Source organism: Channa argus, chromosome 4 (assembly GCF_033026475.1).
Source record: "Channa argus isolate prfri chromosome 4, Channa argus male v1.0, whole genome shotgun sequence".
In the NCBI taxonomy this organism is placed as follows: domain Eukaryota; kingdom Metazoa; phylum Chordata; class Actinopteri; order Anabantiformes; family Channidae; genus Channa; species Channa argus.
Genome location: NC_090200.1, coordinates 10,737,086 through 10,756,782, shown reverse-complemented (window position 1 = coordinate 10,756,782; position 19,697 = coordinate 10,737,086). Strand labels below are relative to the sequence as shown.

Below are 19,697 nucleotides of genomic sequence, written 5' to 3'. Positions count from 1 at the left end.
TGCACCTGTCACGTCATCTCATTTGTAACACCTGCATGTTATTTTCTCCTTCAGTGACAATGAAGACCATAAACCCTTAAAAGGGAGCCGCACGCCGTCTAATGGGACGGTTAAGAGAGACGACAGTGACGACAGTTTAGTTGACTACGGGGAAGGAGGAGATGGACAATTCAACGAGGATGGCTCATTTATCGGCCAGTATAGTGGAAAGCGTGCCAGCAGGGACACTGGTGAGGGCCATGAGAGCTCTGAAGCCCCCTCCCCTATTAATGCTATGAACTCCTTGAACTCATTTGTGTAGCCAATCAGTCCTCACCTCAGTATGAGGTGCTGCACCGACTGCTCAGCCCCCACATTTATCTTACACCGAATGGCTTTATCATCACACGCCCATCCCCAGTACCACACATAAAAAAAACAGACAATTCAGCTCTCACATTTGGTTTCAGTGTTAATTGTTACGCAGAGGCATGGAAACCCAATGCTCTTTATAGCTTAAACACACATTTGATTTTAACCATGCATGAAACACCTGATATGATCTAAATTCATATATTAACACTTTGATATTAACAAGTGGTTTATTCCTACTGTACCAGGATTCTCTTGCGGACTACGCAGTGCTCATCCATTTGTTAGTTATTATATTAATCTACCACCATATGTTCAAATAGTATTCTGTGTCTACAGTAAATTACAATGACTTCATTTATTTTTCCTACACAGTAGCTTGTACAGGAATCTGTATTAAATTCTGAAATATATTCATGTAATTCCATCATACTTTTACAGTACGAGGCAGAACATGTATAGTATGTATACTAGTATGTATACTGTATATACAGCAAGCTATCTGTAAATTGAATATGTGGTGCAGTGCTGGCACCACGCCTGAAATAGCTGCATTTATACATCCTCATGTGTTAACACCTGTCCAACTGCACCTACGAAGGAGAAAGCAGAAAAGCTGCATGGCATGTCAGATGACCTCATGACCTTTGCCCTGCATGTGACCTCCTCCTATTGAGCTTGATATGGGGATCAGTGGGAAACGCTAAGGATATGACAGCTTGCCTCAGTCCCTGCAGTGCTCCTTCAGCAGGTAGTGCCTTTTCTTCAAAACAATAATTCAGCGATTCCATTCTGTTTGCACTGCTCAGCCTTTAGAACAAAGACAGTAGTGAGACTGCAGCAGCCACATCCAAGGGATGGTAAGACACACTTGAGAAGAGGAATCTTTGGAGGGAAAAATAATTCACACACTTTTTTGAAGATACCTCCCCAGTGCCTTGAGAAACAACACTGGCTTTTATTCCTCCAAGAAGTCAAACACACACCCACATTGGATTAGACTAAAATACTGTTAAAACCATTTATTGTGCATAAAGTCTGCAGTTATTATGCGGAGTACCTCATTATATTTCTGTGGAGTTGCAGTGTATGAATGTATGGAGATCACTTTATAGTGTAGATGAGTGTGTGTGTGTGTGTGTGTGTGTGTGCAGGTACTCTACATTATTCAGTTCCTATTACGCAGAAATTGTTCACTTGGACTAACTATAACTTGAGGGCCTTTGGATGGATCAAGATTTCTTTTTTCTTAACTTGCATCAAGTTTTATTTTTTTTTTAAGACATGTAGAATATTTGTTCAATTTGTAAATACCTTGAATGATTGTACAGGGACAAGCAAGCTTATTATGGCAGCCTAAGAGGCAATATTGTGCATGGTGTGGTTTAACTTGTTGATAGGACTGTATTAAGTATAGACTTCACATATATATTTTTTTCCTCTTTTTTTTTTTCTTGCTGTGCCCAGACTACAATTGTACTGTACGTAACTGGACAGAAAAGTTCATATACATTTAAAATCAGAATTTTAGTTAATGAGTAACTTTGGTATTGTATCTTTAGGGATAATTGATGCACAAAGTTATTTAGATTTGTTTTGGTTCTGGGCCGACTCAGTATACTACTAAAATTATGCTCTTTTGTGACAGTATTGCAAAATATTTTGTATTTATGAAGCAGATTTGTACTAACAAATATTGTCTTTGTCTCTATTTAAGTTTTTTTTTTTTAGTGCAAGTATAAAATCAAAGCTACTGGAAATATAATGAATGAATAAATATTATCTGCTTTAACTAAGTTTCAGACTCTTTACACAAAATTGTTATTACCCTGAAGTAATATGCATGCTTAGTGCAAACATAAATTATTTCACATAACTTTGCTATTTGCTATTCCATAATGCCAGCCACAGCCCATTCTCTCACTGTACAAATGAGAACCAACAAAAATATTGAGTAGGTATGCATGAGTGAAATGATCAATTCCACAATTTGAAATGACTTAAGCACAATTTGGACTTTTAATTGCAATTAAGTAAATGTACACTATGTACTAACAATCCTCGTGTAACTATGCGGCTGAAAAGCCATAAACAGATCGTGGGAAACACAAAAATGTAATTACCTTATTATATGTTTAAAGTGTTTTTGGAGGCCAGTCTAGTCCACTGAAATGTAGTGGAGCAGATGTTCAAGGTAGCATAAATGGAAATACTCATGACTTAAAGGTACTACTACCTACTTAGTTTCTTTGTAGCATAATGTGTTTCTGTGTTGGCACTGGACCAATAGACAAGACAAGTTTATACAAATGTGTACACCCCACACACTGTACACTTAGATCACCCAAAAACTGGGGGCCTGTCTAAGTATGGATGCCTACACCTGCCTCCGGCTCCTTAATGTCAAGCAGCTATAGAAAGGCCTTATGGAACACGACAGCTGGGTTCCATCTTTTTGTGTGTCACTTTGGGCTATTCCACTTCCATTCCAGTCATATTGTCACGGTAAATGCGAGTGAGCGGTCCACCATCTGGTGCAATATCACACAGCAATGGTGTCAGGAAGTGAGAAGTCTGGTGTCTAGTGTCTTGAAAATACAGCCTTCTGCTCATTCAGGTACATTAATTTCTTTCCCCAGGTAAAGTTGTTTGGGGATATTGCCCAGAACTGTTTGCAGTTAATAAAGAGCGGCAATTACAGGTATATTGCTGCTCCACATGTTGATGAATTGGGATTGATAATGTCTCTTTTCCAATTGAAACCAGGAGAGTTTAATGACAGGTGAGTGCGTCAGTGTGACCTGCAGCTGGTTAGAATAAAGACTATTTTGTTTCAACAAAAACAATCGACTAACACTGTCACCAGCAATGTTGCCAAAGACCTCAGGATTATCAGCTAATGGACAACGATTCTTCAATTTGCTTGTGTTTCACAGATTTTTCCTCTTGCTTTTACTGCCACCTAGTGAAATGACCCACAACAATTACACTGGCTGTGTGAAAAGCAAAAGGCCTTTACAGGCACTGAATATGAAATATCATTCAATACACATGACTCAAACTATAATAAGTAATATGGTTATTGAATATATTTTATTGCTATACAATTTCAAGAAACATATACAGTTTGGTCATAAAAATATGCATCAATATCTCATATTGACATGTAGCCTACCAAGTGTAATGTTTGGCCCTCTGTTGACATCCACAGCCTTAAATTACAAAGGCTTCTTGTAAGAGGCTTAGCTCTTTATTTTCATTGCCACTGAATCACATTATTTGTCCTTTGATTGGTGATCATTGCCACCAAACACACAGCTGCCCCATTACCCTCCTGAACTCCACCCCCAACCTCCTGCTGCTCCACTCTGACCCCCACCCCCCATCCCCACCCAATCCTCAGTGGATTCATCCCGTGCCGACTGTACGTCTGCCATAGCATCCATTGTCCATTCCCACGTCCTCTGTGTCTAACTCCTTGATTTACTGCTCCTAATTGACCTACAGCTGGATTCATGTCTATACACAGCCTGCTTTCAATGTGGGAAAAAAGATTACACTAGCTGTGGTGTCCTGTTTCCAAACAAAATGGCCTTAAAGCACATACGGTAATTTATATTTCAGATATGCAAGAGGATCTTTCAGCGTCTACAAGAAAACCACTTTGACAATAATCAGAAAAAAGTGATATAAACGACAGGTATTAGAAAACCACTATCATTTAGTTTCTGGTATTTATAAGTACAGAGCTTCTGGGCGTCTATTCTTTGTATGTAAGTGGAAGAGCCTTTCTGCCTTTATGTAAATTTGCCCTTTTCTTATGCTCTGGAAGCTACGTGTAATTGTTTATGATTACTCTGTGACATTATCATATGGCTGACGAATGGTTTGCCAACACACACTTACACTTCCGCAGGTTTGCTTTGGCCTGAAACTGAAAAAATTTACTGTAGGAGGAAAACCACCTCATCCAGGTAATAATTTTTTGCCCGTGTTTCTGTAAATCCAAGGGGGGATAGGGGTGATGTGCTGATATGGTGGTTGTTATCATCACATTCCAGTTGGATGTATATAAAGTGAGAGTGAGAGCTTTGTTCAATCGATCTGACACTCTCTACCAAACACCCTCTTTCTTTTTATCACGATAGCACCAGTATTATAATCCTCTCCACAGCTCAATTCCTATTCCCCAAGTGCCCCCCGCCATGTGTCATGTGTATTTGGACTGGGTGGGGGGTTATATTTTACATGAGCCCCCATGGAGATCACTGAGACTAAATCACATCCCCCCCCACCATTTCCCCTACCTCGGCTAGGCTGATAGATGACACCCACCCATTCTTTTCTCCAGACAGCAGGGTGTTTGCTGTTCCTCTTATCCACCCCAGAGACCGGCCTTGTAACTGTGTTATTCACCAGCAGAATCTGTCTCTATTTGCACTGCCATGTTGTAAGAGGAACAAAAGTGTTTGTCTCTGAGTTGAATACACCTAGATCTTGGATAACCCACGCACAAAATAAGATCTTTGTGGGACCCGTATTATGCAACTCTAGTTATGGCTTAGCTGTTTTGTGGCATCTTTTTCTAATGCATGCCTGTTAAGTTAGGTTGTTTTTATTGTGCATTAATAATTAAATCCATTTTTTGATGAAAAGTATGAATAATAACAACAGCCTTAATAAACAAAGCAGCAAGGCTGGTTGTGATACAGTCGTATAACCTTCTTGTAAAGTCGCTTTTTGATTACCTTAACGAGTAATTCTTCGCTATGTTCTCCCAAATTCATGCAAGAAGCCCAAGTCCTTCGGTTAATTCTACCCTGCTCTTTTTTTTCAAAGATTCCTGCATTATTTATGGGCCGCTGCCACAGCAGATTATTATTTGCTGTGTGGTATTTACATCCAAGAATTAAATCTAATCCCAGGGGATTGAGGTGGTCTCATGTTTGGACTCACACATGGGCAAGGCATTGTAATTAGTAGTGGTGCCCTTTTGATATCTGTCTGATGAAAAACAGGCTTACAGTTAACATGCAGGAGGCAGCCACACTTTTTTTCCCCTAGAGTCAGTCTGTGTAGTTTTGTAGATCAATTCATCTGCACAGGGTCTTAGTGCTTTTGCTAAAACCAAAAAAAAAAAAATTGTTTCTCCGGAAAAAAACAAACACTCCTCTCAATAAATCACAAACCTCACTGTCAGTTTTTACTGTGAGTTTTTCTTTAAAAGTAGTTTCTAGCTTGAGCTGCTAATAATGCATGTCATACTGCAGTGTGCAATAAAATGCAATCGTTTGGAGAATAACACAGGTTTATATGTAGAATGCACATCACCCACCATTTGTGCATTTATTCTGTGTGAAACTTGAATGACAACGCTGAGGTAGGAACTCACTGAAGAAGACAGCTGCACACATTAAAGAAAGTAAGGTAGGTAGAGACGAGAAGCAAGAACTGAAACAATCTGGCAAAAAGGGAAATGCCTGGTCAGAAGACGAGTTTATTATATTGGAACTAAGGACAAATTAGAAGCAAGTGTTTTGACCAAAGATTGGCCAGGTAAGGACACTGAGGACAACTGGTGGGCAGGAAATGAAGATGTTACAAAGTTATGCTCCTAATGGGAGGAAGCAAAGAAATCACATAAAACCATTTTAAATCTATGAGATAGCAACAGTTAATGACCACAGAGGCTATAAATTCAAGACAGTGTTAGCACAGAAGGAGCTGACACTAAATATATTTACTAAACTACTGCATCAGCATTAAGTACTTTAAAAATCCTTTTTTGCATCTATTTGCTTTTACTTTGGTGACTTCAGATTTACTGCGTGGCTACAGCAACTGACAAACTGTAAGGTTACACGTGGAAACCCAACACCAAGCAGTGTCAAATCTTATGTGGATTTTAGTTGACGCTAGCAACTAAACTACTGATATGTACAGTATAATATAATATATGAGTTGCATATCATTTTTATGTATTTATTTATTTTTATTTAACCTTTATTTAACCAGATAAAACCCATTGAGATCGAGGTCTCGTTTCCAAGGGCGACCTGGCCAAGAGGTCAGCAGCACACGTCATAATAAAATGAATGCAGTTTTAAGTACATATTACAAACAATAAATTACAATAAACAATAATTTTGGTATTGCATACAGTTTTTCATAGCAAAGAGCAGAAGTTGAGCACAATTTCAAAAGACAAACAGTGTCCAGTGGATTCTCGTTGTTTGGTGATTAGGAAAGAACGGAAGGCTTCAAGTGAAATGAGGTCTGATATCTTTAGCTCTGTTTGAAGATTATTCCAAGCAAAACTGAATGCTCGCTTCCTTAATTCAGTCCCAACACGAGGAACAGTGAGGCTATAAATGTCACACCAACGTAAAGCATAATGGCTTTTGGTTCTTTGCAGAAGAGAGCATGAATATAACGGAACCAAGCCAAGAAGAGTATCGTTTCATCTGGAGAAAATAAAAGTAGCTAAAGATAGCTACTGTAGCTAACTAGCCTGAGGTTAGCTAAACGCTGATCTCAGCTGCAAATAGCTCAGTTAACTGTCTTTCAACTCTTTCTTTCGGCAAGTCAGAAGCGAACCGGAACAACGAGAGTTTTATGATTTTTGCTTCTGGTGGTGACATTTAAGTTACAGTAGTGTAGCTGTTTGTATGGCTTCCTTTGAATAGACAAGGAAACATCAAAGTGGTCGAAGTATGAAGGCAGAAGGACGGTCTGTTGATGAGAGGACTAATAAGAAGACCCCATTGATATAATAAACCCTTTTGATGGTTTAATGACAATGGGGCAAATGAGGTCAGTACTGACTAATAGATATAAGAGCTAAAGATGAACAGTGTCTTGTTTTTATACATTTTCTTGAAAATCTGAACAGACTAAAGGCTGTATGAGTATCAACTTTTTTAAAGGTTGGTCATGTGATCTGCTTGTGCTGGGGGGGAGCCTGTGATGGGGCTGAGGAGGACAGAGACTACTGTGGGAGCCACCCCTGTGGAAAAAGAGGGTCTAGCGCCCCCCTAAGTTTCTCATCATAAACCTTCCTCCTATCCACGGGGACGGGACCGTGGCTCTGTCAATTTCTTCCCCCCCGCTCTTAAGCGCTCGGCGATGCGGTGCTGAGCAGGTGTGAGCATCCTGAAGGGCACACGGACGGACGCATTTGCCCGCTGCGAAAGGTAAGGACACGGTCGGCACCGGGCAGACAGACATAGTGAAAACTGAGTGTTTGACATAATTACCACAGGAGCAAGGCGCTGCGTTTTTGACAGCTGGGAAATCAATGTTGTTTACAACAGTCTGAGTGGGTCGCATGAAGCTTGTTCTGCCCTCCGCAATGCAGAACTGTTAACAATTTGCGAAGGAAGGAACCACATTTAACATTTCTGTGTCGTAATGACAGATGCACGGAGATACTGTGTGTGGGGATGATGCTGTTACATGATCTGCTGCACATCCTTGGCTTGCACTTACCTCCTAATAATGATCGATGCACAGTGGAGATGTGCTGGTTTTGGAATATTTGAACCCCATGTAACTCGTGTGCGTCAAATAAATGTATTTATTGAATTCATTAACTGGTCCACACCAGAGGCCATAGCCTGATCCCACATACCGATGATTTAAATTGCCGCCTGCCTTGAAGCCAAGAGATTAGGAAGCGCGGCTGCAAACACTTTCATCTGCAGCGGAACTAAAAACGCATGTCAAAGGTGTGTGATTAATTGAGGTGTTATCAATTGGCTCTGTCGTCTTTGCTGTCAGATTGAGCGGAGGAGCTTACGAACGGCCTATCGCAGGTTTATTCTGTCAGGGTGTCAGGTTCCAGACCGGTGTCATAGGCGCGTCCTGTCTCGATAGACCAAGACTACATGTAGCCAAGGTTTGGTGTCTTTCAGGGGGCCTAGAGAGACTTTTAAGGAGGTCTTCATTGTGTAGTTAAATCGGGAAGAAGTGTGATGGGGGGACGTGCTTATATGCTTTTTAAAGGCAACAAAATATGGGGAAATTATTGCCATGATATTCTAGATCTGTATGAAATCATTGGTGGAGTATGTTTTTTTTTTCAAGTCTTATCTCAGTTGATAGCTGCAGGGTCTATGGTCACCGTGAGTAGTCCGTCGGCGTCTCAAGATATACATGTAATTGCTTTGGATGAAGCACAGTTATATGCTATTAAATAGCCTTCAGTATGCTTTCATGAACCAAGCCACCACAACTATCCACTGTGGTCTAGTACAATAATCTTGTATTAGTAATTAATAATAAAATTTGCATGAGACCAGAATAAAAAATGGCATGTGTAGTTTTATTGATTTAATTATTTTTTATGCTGTTTAGCTTTTAGGCTTACTGGATCATCATCTGTTATTTAGCGTATTGGTCCCAGGGAATTTTATATTGCGGGTTTTTCAATTAAAATTGGGATCTGTTGAGGACTATAATTTGGTCATTCCCATCCACGTGTGATAATTCTTCATCTTGTGTGTGTCCTGACTGACATTGGGGCCATGAATGTGGCACAAAATGTCAAAGGGATTCTATGGCCACCTGTCAGCTGGAGCACTTTATGAATCTTGAAAGCTTGACTGCTGCTGATGCATCCTGTGTTGTTCCGTGTACCTGAGGAGAAGCCTTCTCCTTTATGCTAGGTGAATGAATTTATGGGATTTAAATGTAGGATAGCCCACTGTGTGCAAAGCAGCATCATGCTCTACATTATATGGAGTTTAGATATTTTTTAACCTTTTCCCTGCCTGCACATTGCTGGGGCTGCATGATGAGAACATCTGTATGTAACAATGCAAGATGTGGATTATGGCTTAATGCATTTCAAGGCTTCAGTCTCAGCCTCCATTATCTTCACAGTCAAATAAGTTAACGAAACCATACACTTACTTCTGCTTTGGTTTGAATCTTCAGTCACACACACGTCATGTATTGATCTAACCTCACCCAAGGAAGAAAATAGAGCTGTCTTTATCCTCCCAATCTCCACCTCAATCAGCATGTAACTTATGAATGTTACTATCAGGGAGAGAAAAATATTCATCTGGTAAGTTTTTTTTTTTTAAATATATATTTACAAGACAATGAATCATCTTTTTTCTTTGTGTCCTTTAAACTCTACAATTTAATTCAATCATCATGTTTGTGATACTCAAAACAGACATTTGGATCTTTGCCATGTAAGATTAAGGTAATTTTATAGTTGTTCTAGGAGATAAGATTTGTTTCCAGATGTCCTTCCAAACCCTGGGCAAAACATTACTGGCCAAAGACTAAAAGCGTTGGATGGAGGACAAAAGATTTTGTGTCTGATTTTAAAGACTAGACTAGAGTTTGTTAGGCACCGTTCATTCTGTCACACCGAGTGCATGTTTAGTTAGGCTAAGGAAATACACGCTGTAGACTTTTTTCAATGTTAAAATAGATGCACTAGGAGATGATATAGCAAAGCAACTACACTATGCATTTAAACATTACTCACAAAAACGTCATTTTTTGCTGAGACTGTGTTTGCTGTCAAAACATGTGAAACTCTCGTTCAACTGCTCCTTTAGATTGCTCAGCATTGCTCACACTGGCATTCAATAGTGAGATTCACCAATGGTACGACAGTGAGGTAGAGAGATGACGTCTTCTGTCTTTGCCTGGTGACAGACCTCTCCTCTGTTCATGCCTAATGAGAAGAAAGGGTCTCAGTCCCCCTCTGCCACCGTTCACTGTGGAGTACAGTTTGCACTAGGGCTGTCATTGATTGTTCACTTGCACATGACCCTACAGGTCTTGCGTGGAGAGACAGAGCTAAGTGGGAAAACCTCACAGGCCTCGTGCACATTTGTATCCCACTTGTTGATCTTGCATCTAAATTGTGTAATGGTAGACATTGCATTCAAAGTATAATTAAAGTAATGTGTAAGTGCATTAAGTAGAATATATGTTATTGTTGGAGAAAAAGGGATGCGTTTTGGCTTTGTTGAGCGTAAAGTGTTTAGGACAAAAAGAGAGCTGTGCAGGTTAGAGCCGTAATGATTACTTCATTAGTCAATTGAAAGAAACGTTTTTTAAAAGGTATTTTTATTTTTTCAAGTTAAAAACACCAACTTTTAGATCCTGAAATGTAAATAAATATATTTTTCTTTGAAGTCACCATGTGTTTTCATGATTTTACGTTGTTATATAGTTGTTGTTATATAGACCAACAAAAACAATCTATACAACAGTTAACAATGTAATTTGCGATAAAAATAGTATTTTGTTACAAATTTTGTAATCTACATATAAGTATAGCTATTACAGTTGCGTACTCTGGCACTTCAGACTTACTTTTAATGTAAGACCCCATGTAAAAACTTTTTCAGCCACACTGTATTATTGTGCCGGTGTGAGTGTGTGTGGGTTTGTGTGTGTGTGTGTGTGTGTGTGCGTGCGCTAATGCATGCGTATGTGCATAATTAAGGCTCAACTTGTTTTTCTGAAGTCTGATTCAAATCTTCCACAATTATAATTGTGATAAAACAGCCTGTAATCCTGGTGATTTACAGAAATGCTGCACAATGCCGAAGATAAAAATAGAGGTACTCGATATCACCTGCTGGCTTTTGTCTATTTATAGCTATAAAGATTCATTATTAATTTACTGACCGCACTGTAAGAAAAGATACCACATCCCTGAATTTAGGCAACAGATTACACGATTATTAATGATATACAACTATGTTTGGTATTAAGTTAATTGAAAGAAACCTAAACGATAATATTGAGCAGTTATGTAAAACAGATTATTGTCTTATGTAAATAGTACTAATAAAATAGGTGTGACGTGTGCTACCTGTTCAGGGTGTACCCCACATCCCACCCAATGACAATTTAGTACTTGAAGACAAAATAGCAGATGTTCAGGACAGCTGCAAGTACACTGAGAATGCACAGGCAAATGGGAACAATAAAGAAGCCACAAGAAAAGAAGCAACTGCTAAAAACCTATCGAGAGTAAGCTGAGTCATGAGAAGTCAGCTTAATGGGAGAACAAGGTCTGGGCCATCAACACCTACACCCTGATAAGCTGGCCAAAAGAGAAGATAGAGGACAATGACATCACAAACAAGGAAGCTCCTTACAATACATAGATACATAATCCAAAGCGTAAGACTGAACAGTAAGCGGAAGGGAGAAGGCCAACAACTGGTGAGCGTTGGAGCCACGACTCAGAATGAAACAACAAAGATCCATAAATACATTGGGTAGACAGTCCTAAGTGATTGCATGCTTAGTAAATACCTCAGAAAGCAGAAAGCAGAGGAGCAAGAGAAGAAAGAGCAGGAATAGTTATGGAAGTACAAACCCCTGCATGGTATGTCACACCGGCAGATCGAAGAAGTGGCTGATACGGAAAAATCCAAAGATGGGCTGATTGTGGTGCCATGGGGTCTACCATACCAAGCAGGACTCCAGGCAAAGATGTGCAAAGATACCCCTGAGACAATCCAGCACATAACAGTTGGCAGCAAAATGCTAGCAGGCATGGCGTACATTCAGAAACATCTGCGATGGCTACAGGTGGAAGTCCCAAAGTCAAAATGGGATACATCAAACTAATACTTGTAGATACAGACTGACAAACTGGTAATGGCCAACCAACCAGATAGGGTAGTGGTGGACAAGCAGAAGAATGAGGCTGTAGTTGATAGGTGTACCATTAGGGTGGCACCAAGTGTTACCTTGGTGCTGGCCCAAGTCCGGATAAAAAGGGAGAGTTGTGGCAGGAAGGGCCTCCGGTGTGAAAACACATTCCGCTGTGGAGACAAGCCGAAAGCTGTTGATCTTTGATAGATGTAGCATTACCAAGTGACTGCAAAATCAGGATGATGGAATATGAAAAGCTTGGGAAATACCAAGGACTAACGGAAAAGATGTAAAAGGTGAGGGTACAAGTGATTGCGGTGGCTGTGACCTCCAAACTCAGGGAGTTTGGCAGTCACCGTCTAACCTAAAAGTGTCGTTTTATCATAGAGCATTTTACCTCTTTTCTTTATCAGATTTTATTTGATTATTTGACAAAGTGCCAAGCATCTTCAGTGACTCATGTGCTTCCTCCAGTTTTATGCATTTGCCAAACTGATGTCTGATTCAAAAATCAGATTACCCCATTTTCATTAAGATAATGTGCACCAGACAAGCAGGTAATGTTTAGAAATGATCTGTCACATCCATTGCCACTTACGGGGGGAGAATGACATAGACCAATGTTCCTGCACAGTAATAGAATTTGTCATTGACCTTTTGGAGCGGCCGGCAATTAACTACTTCAAACCACATTTAAATAATATTGGAGCAACAAATCAAAACAATTTATATATTAAAGCAGTCACTCGTCAACTGAATAAAGGAAAAGTTTGTATTTATTTTGTCATACTTTCTTTTATTTTAAAATTAAGGCCTTTATATATTTGATGACTTCAAGCCAATATTTAAGAAAGATTAAAATCGGTAACTGGGTTAAATCTGACAAGATTTCATGTCTTTTTTCAGAGATATTTTTAGATTTAACAATCAATTTAAATCTTCTGGGACTTAAAGACTCAATTAGGAAGAGATTACAAATGTGTGCCCTCTGCCCGTTAATATCTGTTAACATCATGATCAGCCTTTTTCATTTTCCTTGATAGTCTTTCCCTTCCCTCCTTACAATGTCCACATAGAAAATTGTTTGTTTGCCTCAAGGCAAATTTTATCCAGCTTCACTAGGATGTGTTCAGTTACTGCAAATGATGTCAAGGTTATTTGCTCATGAAGTATCTAATTGTATTTTGGTTGTTGTGAGCCAGTACTAAAGAAGTTTGAAGAAGGTTTATTATTAATAATGAGTGACAGTAAAAGTGACAGCACTGCTAGGTTAACAAGTTCAGAATACATTCTTCCCTAATGTAGTCAACTTTAAGAATCACAACATGAATGGGTTTGAATTAAAGTACTCAAAGTGTTAGATAACCTCTTGTGAATTTGTGTAACATTTTACCGAGCAGAAATATTCTGTTACACAAAGTGGACTGACTTCTCACATGGGAGTCTTGAGCCATCTGTTTTTCACATTCATAGGTGCAAACACATACAATGTTTACAGGGCTGTTGTGAAACAGAGCAGCTAGAAAACACTAGATGCTATTTTGGTCTTATGAGAGATGACTTTCACTTTAATGCAATTTGAAAATCATTGGTGTGAATCCGATTTACCCATTGGGTTTTTCCCTGCAATGCATAAAACACATGTTTACAAGTTATTTACTCATCTTTTGAAATAATATGTTTTTCTTTGTCAAAGTCTAGATCTTGTTGAGTGCCAGAGACATTGTAGACCTGGAGGAGGCTGTAGAAAATGACTAAAGTGAATACTTGGGTAATTCTGGTTGGAACAGAGATCCAGTAACCAGCTACATGGCTGCCAAAGCCTTACCTACACAACCATATCTTCTTTGACATAAAGTAATTTATTACATAATCTGCCCGTAAAAGCTAGTGTTTGGCAGTAGCATTTTGAAAATTAGATCACCTCTGTATCCTTCATCAATGATATTCTCAGAAATGGGGTTGTAATTGTTTTAATCCTAAATTATCTGTGCACGTCGTGGGTATGCGAAAGCCTACTGCAGTTTCAGCGGCTTGAGCTGTTATCTTATAGGCCTTGATAATAAGAACAAACCTAATTATGCAGGGAATTGTCTGGTTGGGTAAAAAAGTATCTTCCTCATCAGGGCCAAGACACTCTTGTAGCATTTGCACAAGGCCTGTTGCTAGAGCACCGTAAATGTTTGTGGAAGAGACAACACAAATTCTTAAATGAGACTCCGTGCTCATATTCTTATACCATCACCTCTTCATGTTACTTATACACTCTGCTGCTTTTCAAACTAACTCAGCACATAGTGATCATAGTGAGGATTCTGTATTGGTTGACAGCTCATCTCTTGTTGCATGATGGCATACTAAACTGGAGTCCTGAACTCTCCTCCCATTGTCTGTTGAAAATAACGAAAGGCTGAGGGGTCAAAGGGTGTCCTCACACTGATAAAAAATTTCCTTGGTGAGGAGCACACTACTTCAAGCGTTTTGTGGGAGGGGCTGTGAGAAGTGTATGGACAAAAGGGTAAACACAGAGAGCCCAAAGGCGAAGGTCTCCTGGCACGTGTACTGAATATTGAGGAAGCTAAGCTCTTGGCAAGACTCATTATACATTTAGGGGCGTCCTGTTTTCCCACTCTCTGGACAGCTGGACAGCTAAATTGTTTGTGGATCAATAGTTTAGTTTCCTACTGGCTCCACAGAGTGAGTGAAGTGCATTTAAACGCAAGAACTCCCATTATACTTGCCAGAGATGGAAAGCACTATGGGGCCTCAGCAAGTGCTAGTTTCATGTCCATTATTCAGACTGCCTATTTGTTTACCTGCTGTGCTTCTGTTGAGACCACCTATTGGCTTATTGCACTCATGTTGTCCATTTTAAAAAATTCAATTTTCTTTAATATGTCATTTAAATCACGCGATCTGCACTGTATTTTTAAATAACTCCCTTAATGCTGTCATTTGCAGCACTGGCTGTTACTGAGGGATCTTCACTAACAGGATTAATTTAAAGTTTTAAGATTCAGTTGAGCTCAATTACAGACCAGCCGTTTATATATTTGTTGCCTATTATGGGCAGAGCCTGGCTGCTGTATACTGTGTCTGTATCGACTCAATACTTCATTAGAATGTCACTTATTTTTCAGGCCATGTACAATGGAGAGAGGAAGGGAAGAAGTGTTCAGAAGCATAATAGAACTGAGAAGAACAAAACATTTGGGGCTGTTCCTTCATTCCTTAGATCAGTGTAACCAGAAATAAAAGCTTTGCCTGGTGCAGGGTCTGGGCTGGGGGCTGCCACTGTCCTCCCCTGCTCCCTTGCTGTGCTACCGGTGTATTTGTGTTTTGCTGGTCAGCCTCTGAGCTCCCGGGCCCTCGGCCGCATCTCTACATGAAGAGCACTATTGATGCAGGCAACATTAGCATGCAGTGTAGGCGAGCACCAAAAACAGGTTGGTTTTCTGTTTCACACTAACAAACCTGTTCTCTTTGGATCCTCTCAAAGGGTCTCAAATCAACCCTCTTGTCGCATAGCTAATGAATGTGGATAAAGGAGGTCAAAGAATGCTTATGTAGCCCTCTCCCGTCCAAGCAGTGCACTCTTTCTATAAGGCCTTGTTCTGCCAACTCACATGTCAAATTGACACTTTTCAGCTGGCGTGACACTGTCACATCTGGCCTGGAAATTCAGAAGGTGATGTAACCGCCTGCGTCATGTTCTCTGTTCTAGTGGGACAATACACCAGCACTAATAGCTTCCGACAAACTACCCTAAAATGTCCCGGAACAAAAGTTGATCTTTTCCGTTGGCATATCATTATTCAGATCTGAACCTGGCTTTCGGAGGGAATCTGGCTGACTTATGTATGAGACGTGCGCACTAATTATGCACCAGATTCTTTTCCTTGGCTTGGTTTGTAGCTCCAGGAGCTTTCATTGCAATCTGCTAATTCATGCCGCTGACATTATTCTCACAGTTTGACTTAGCAACAGCAAATCGCCCTCCAGAAGAAGTGGCTAATATTACCGTACGCAAAATAACATATGTAATCTCAGTGTTCCATCAGCTCTTTGTATTAATTTCCATGATTCACAGTATGGTTGAGCTAGTCATTCTAAAAGAGAGAGAGAGGCAGGGGAGATGAGGAAGGAAGGAGAGCAGAGGAACTCAGCTTGCTAATTACAGACCTTTTTCATCTTCTGTTGTACATTTCAGTATCCTGTAGAGGAATTTATGTAAAAAGTAAACAGGCAGATAATGAAGACGTGAGCGAAGATGCCTCCCTTATAATTCTCATCGTTGGTTGGCTAGACTGAGGGAGGATTCAGCAATCACATCGATTCCTTCCCCACATTAATCTGTGAAAGAAAAATAAACATGCATGCATATGAATAGGGCTTTTCTTCACAGTTCAGTAGGGCAAGGAAGTGGACCACCTCCATAATGCACATATGGGTCTCATGGTGAAATGTGTCAGAAGTATAGTGGCTGGTGTCAGCGGTTGGATTATTCATGAGAAAGGTGTAATGACAGCGAGTAGAGCAAAGGGCATCCAGAGGTGAATCTGACTGGGAGAAAGAGCACTGGATCCTTTTTTCCTGAGTTCTTTCCACCCCCACCCCCCATTCTTTGCAGTGGTCTTGACTCTTATCTGCAACACACAGCTCCAGTCATGCTGCACACACAGGGCCATAGTGTGTGGAGGACAGACGGAGCGAAGGGCACCGCGTCACAGTCAGGCAAGCACACATACACCCCCTACACACATGCTCACAAACACATGCTCATATGCACAATGAATAGAGATAGGAGGGGCTGTACTTCTCTTAATTCCCCTGCCACAGAGGAAAACAAGACAAAGCCAAACACTGCACTGCTATATGACTGAAGGGGGGGATGGAAATGACTATGTTTATAGAGGCTGCTGGAGTACATAATGTTATTCACATTCATCCGTGACCAACTAGATTAGGATTTGACTCCAAATCAAAAGGTTGCCAAAATGAAATGCCTGGAGCGCTAAATATTCGGTATTACATAAAATTATTGATGAATTCCCACAAATGAACTTAATTGCAGGTACATATACAAAAGTATTTATAAAGAGTAAGAGGAGAAAATGTATACTTCTCTCATTTGTATGCTTCTTAATGTGATGCCAAAGCTAGTCACACAGCCTAGCTTTGCATAGTATATCTGTTATGTATCCAATCTGTTACAACAACAATGTGCATTTTTATTTTGGGGCTTGGTCCAGTTGTCTTCTGAAGTCTTTGACAAAACAACCCAATACCTGTTACTAGTCTTTATGTTAAGCTAACTGCCCTTTTCCCTCTTCCAATCTAGCTTTTTTAAAATTAAGAATCATTCTCTAGAAATCAAAACTGAAATAAGCCAAAATGGAGTCATTTTTGGGCAGCCAAGCACAAGCATTTGTTTGAAGCACAATATCGGAAAAGTATCTTAACGTTGTTTAGCATTCTTGCTGCTACTGGCTAAATTCGAGTTGACTGGGAATGCTGTTAACCACGTAGCTGCATGGGTTGTTGCTGTACCTTTAGCAGACGTTTGCCTGTGTGCAAACATATAACACTGATCATTTTCTTTATGAAAATTGACGAGCTTGTAATTTGAATTCCAGAAAGCACCCGCACATGTTAACCTCTTAACACTCACAAACTCAAGTAATGTCATCGTGTACTTGTTTAGTCTTAGAAGGTTTGAATTTTTGAAGAGACAGAAGATTGATATGCAGACTTGTCAACACAGTCTCCTTTTTTGATCCATTTTTCTCTTCTTCATTGCTGTTTAAGTGGCCACCTGTTTGGCATTATGAGCCAGGATCACATGGTGTTACTTGGCCAACAGGATAAGATGACTCAGGTCTTTGCACCGGCTGTACTTATTGTCAGTCATCCCACACACTGCTTTCCTACAGGCCGTCTGACTGTGACCATGTGCTTGGCAGTAAACACAGGTGACCGGGTCTGTTGACATGGAAGCTCTGTACCACACATTATTGTATATAATGATGGAAGGCCCGGTCCAGATGAAGTGTTTATTCTGTTTGCAAAAACGAACAGAATCATTAGATTTAAATGTTTTATTTTTTACAAAGGAGTAGTAAACAGAGAAAAACTCAATTGGATAATGTTTAAATATATATTAATATATTAGCAAATGTTAGCTTGTTCCTGCTGTCATACTCAGGTTTTGGTCACTTTGAATAAGAGCACATGCTGGCTATTTTGCACAGAGTATGCCGCTTTTCAAGGAGTACTTAAATGCCAAATAACTTGGGAATAATATTTTACACATAAATGCACCCATTGAGAGAATTGAGGAGCCTGTAGTGGCACATGTATTGGAGGAAGACGTCCTGATGAGTAGGCATTTATATTCAAGGCACTGCTTAAAAGCTCTGGCACAGACTAATACAGTATTGCAGTCAATGGATTCACAGAGTCGGCTTTGTCTCATCTACTTTCAACTCTAGAGGTGTTTAAGACTCTTGTTTGAACTGTTCAGCCTTAAAGCGCCACTGCAAAAATGTTGAAGATAATAATAATATTTAAAACTTATAAATGCAACGTGATGTGAATTATTTATTTTCTCACTTACTACTTAATTACTTATTTATCAATAAGATTGTTGCATGTTTGCTTTCTTACCCAATTTGGAATTATGATATTTAAATTGGGATTCAATGAGTTTGAGCTGGTTCATTAAATCATTAATGACAAGATACCAAAGTAAACAACTCAGCATGTGTCTAGTTCATTAGTGCCTTTTAAAACAACTCTCAGTTTATTTTTTGAAAAACCTCAGGTGAGAATTCTCTGGTCCATACTTAATCTGGACAGGCACCAGTGGTGCCAGATTTATTTCTCTGATTCCCGCTTTCTAGAATAATCTGTCATCTATCCATCCTTTAAACTTGTAGGGGAATCTAAAAATTGGTATAAAGTTATTCAAGCTGCAAATTGTGCAAAGCTTCCCTCGGCTCTGAGGCTGCTGTTGCAACAGTGCAACAATGTCATTGAAAGGCACAATGGCTTCACCAAGTCAAATTGTCCTTCCTAAAGCTTTAGCATGTCCAGTCCCTGCATCAATCCGCTGCCCCTGACAGCCATTCTAGGCCCCTCTATTCACCAATTCTTCTGCCCTGTATGTAGCTGTGTTGTTTAATATCGCCACAGGTTTCCCTACAGAAACAGGGTCTGCAGAGAGAAAAAACAAGAAACAGTTGGATGTGGGCAGAACCAAATACACTGTTGTTGCCCTAGTGTAATTCGGAAGACACCAACAAAAACTGCGCAGACTGCATGTGCAACCAGACAGCTTATCATGATGATCCAGTGAGCGAAAGGTATCAGTACTATTTAAATGAATCATTACAGTGTGACGTATCCAGCCTCTCTGACATAGATTTACCTGAGCAAAAAGGTTGACTTGAGTGTTGAGGCGAGGGGACACTGCACTCTTCAGCTGACTTGCACATAGAGCGCAGTGCACATATACTACTTGTTCACACATTTCCACCCACACACCCACTCACTCTTCAGTTGCCAGGTCTTTCTGACAAATCTGAGGAAAAATGCTGAAATTAAGCAGTGTGTGGAGAAGAGCATTGTTTGGTTGGACTTTGTATCAACCCCCCTCCGAGGAAGCTATAGCCATTATAGACATACAATACATCTGTGTCTGC

General features: G+C 40.0%; 2 protein-coding genes across 21 annotated transcripts in view; both read left to right on the top strand.

The window, feature by feature from the left end:
- Window positions 1-2,143, top strand: part of LOC137125738 (neuronal cell adhesion molecule-like) — a 72,623-nt gene extending 70,480 nt beyond the window's left edge. For all 20 annotated transcript variants that reach the window (XM_067501655.1, XM_067501659.1, XM_067501656.1 and 17 more), the window contains one exon: window positions 55-2,143. In XM_067501655.1, coding sequence (XP_067357756.1) covers window positions 55-301 — 247 coding nt within the window. In that variant the 3' untranslated portion in view covers window positions 302-2,143. The remainder of the gene's footprint in view (window positions 1-54) is intronic.
- A 5,204-nt stretch (window positions 2,144-7,347) lies between these two features.
- cntn1a (contactin 1a) overlaps window positions 7,348-19,697 on the top strand; it is a 56,828-nt gene continuing 44,478 nt past the window's right edge. The window contains exon 1 of the mRNA XM_067500290.1: window positions 7,348-7,544. The gene's annotated coding sequence lies outside the window, so the exon portion shown is untranslated. The remainder of the gene's footprint in view (window positions 7,545-19,697) is intronic.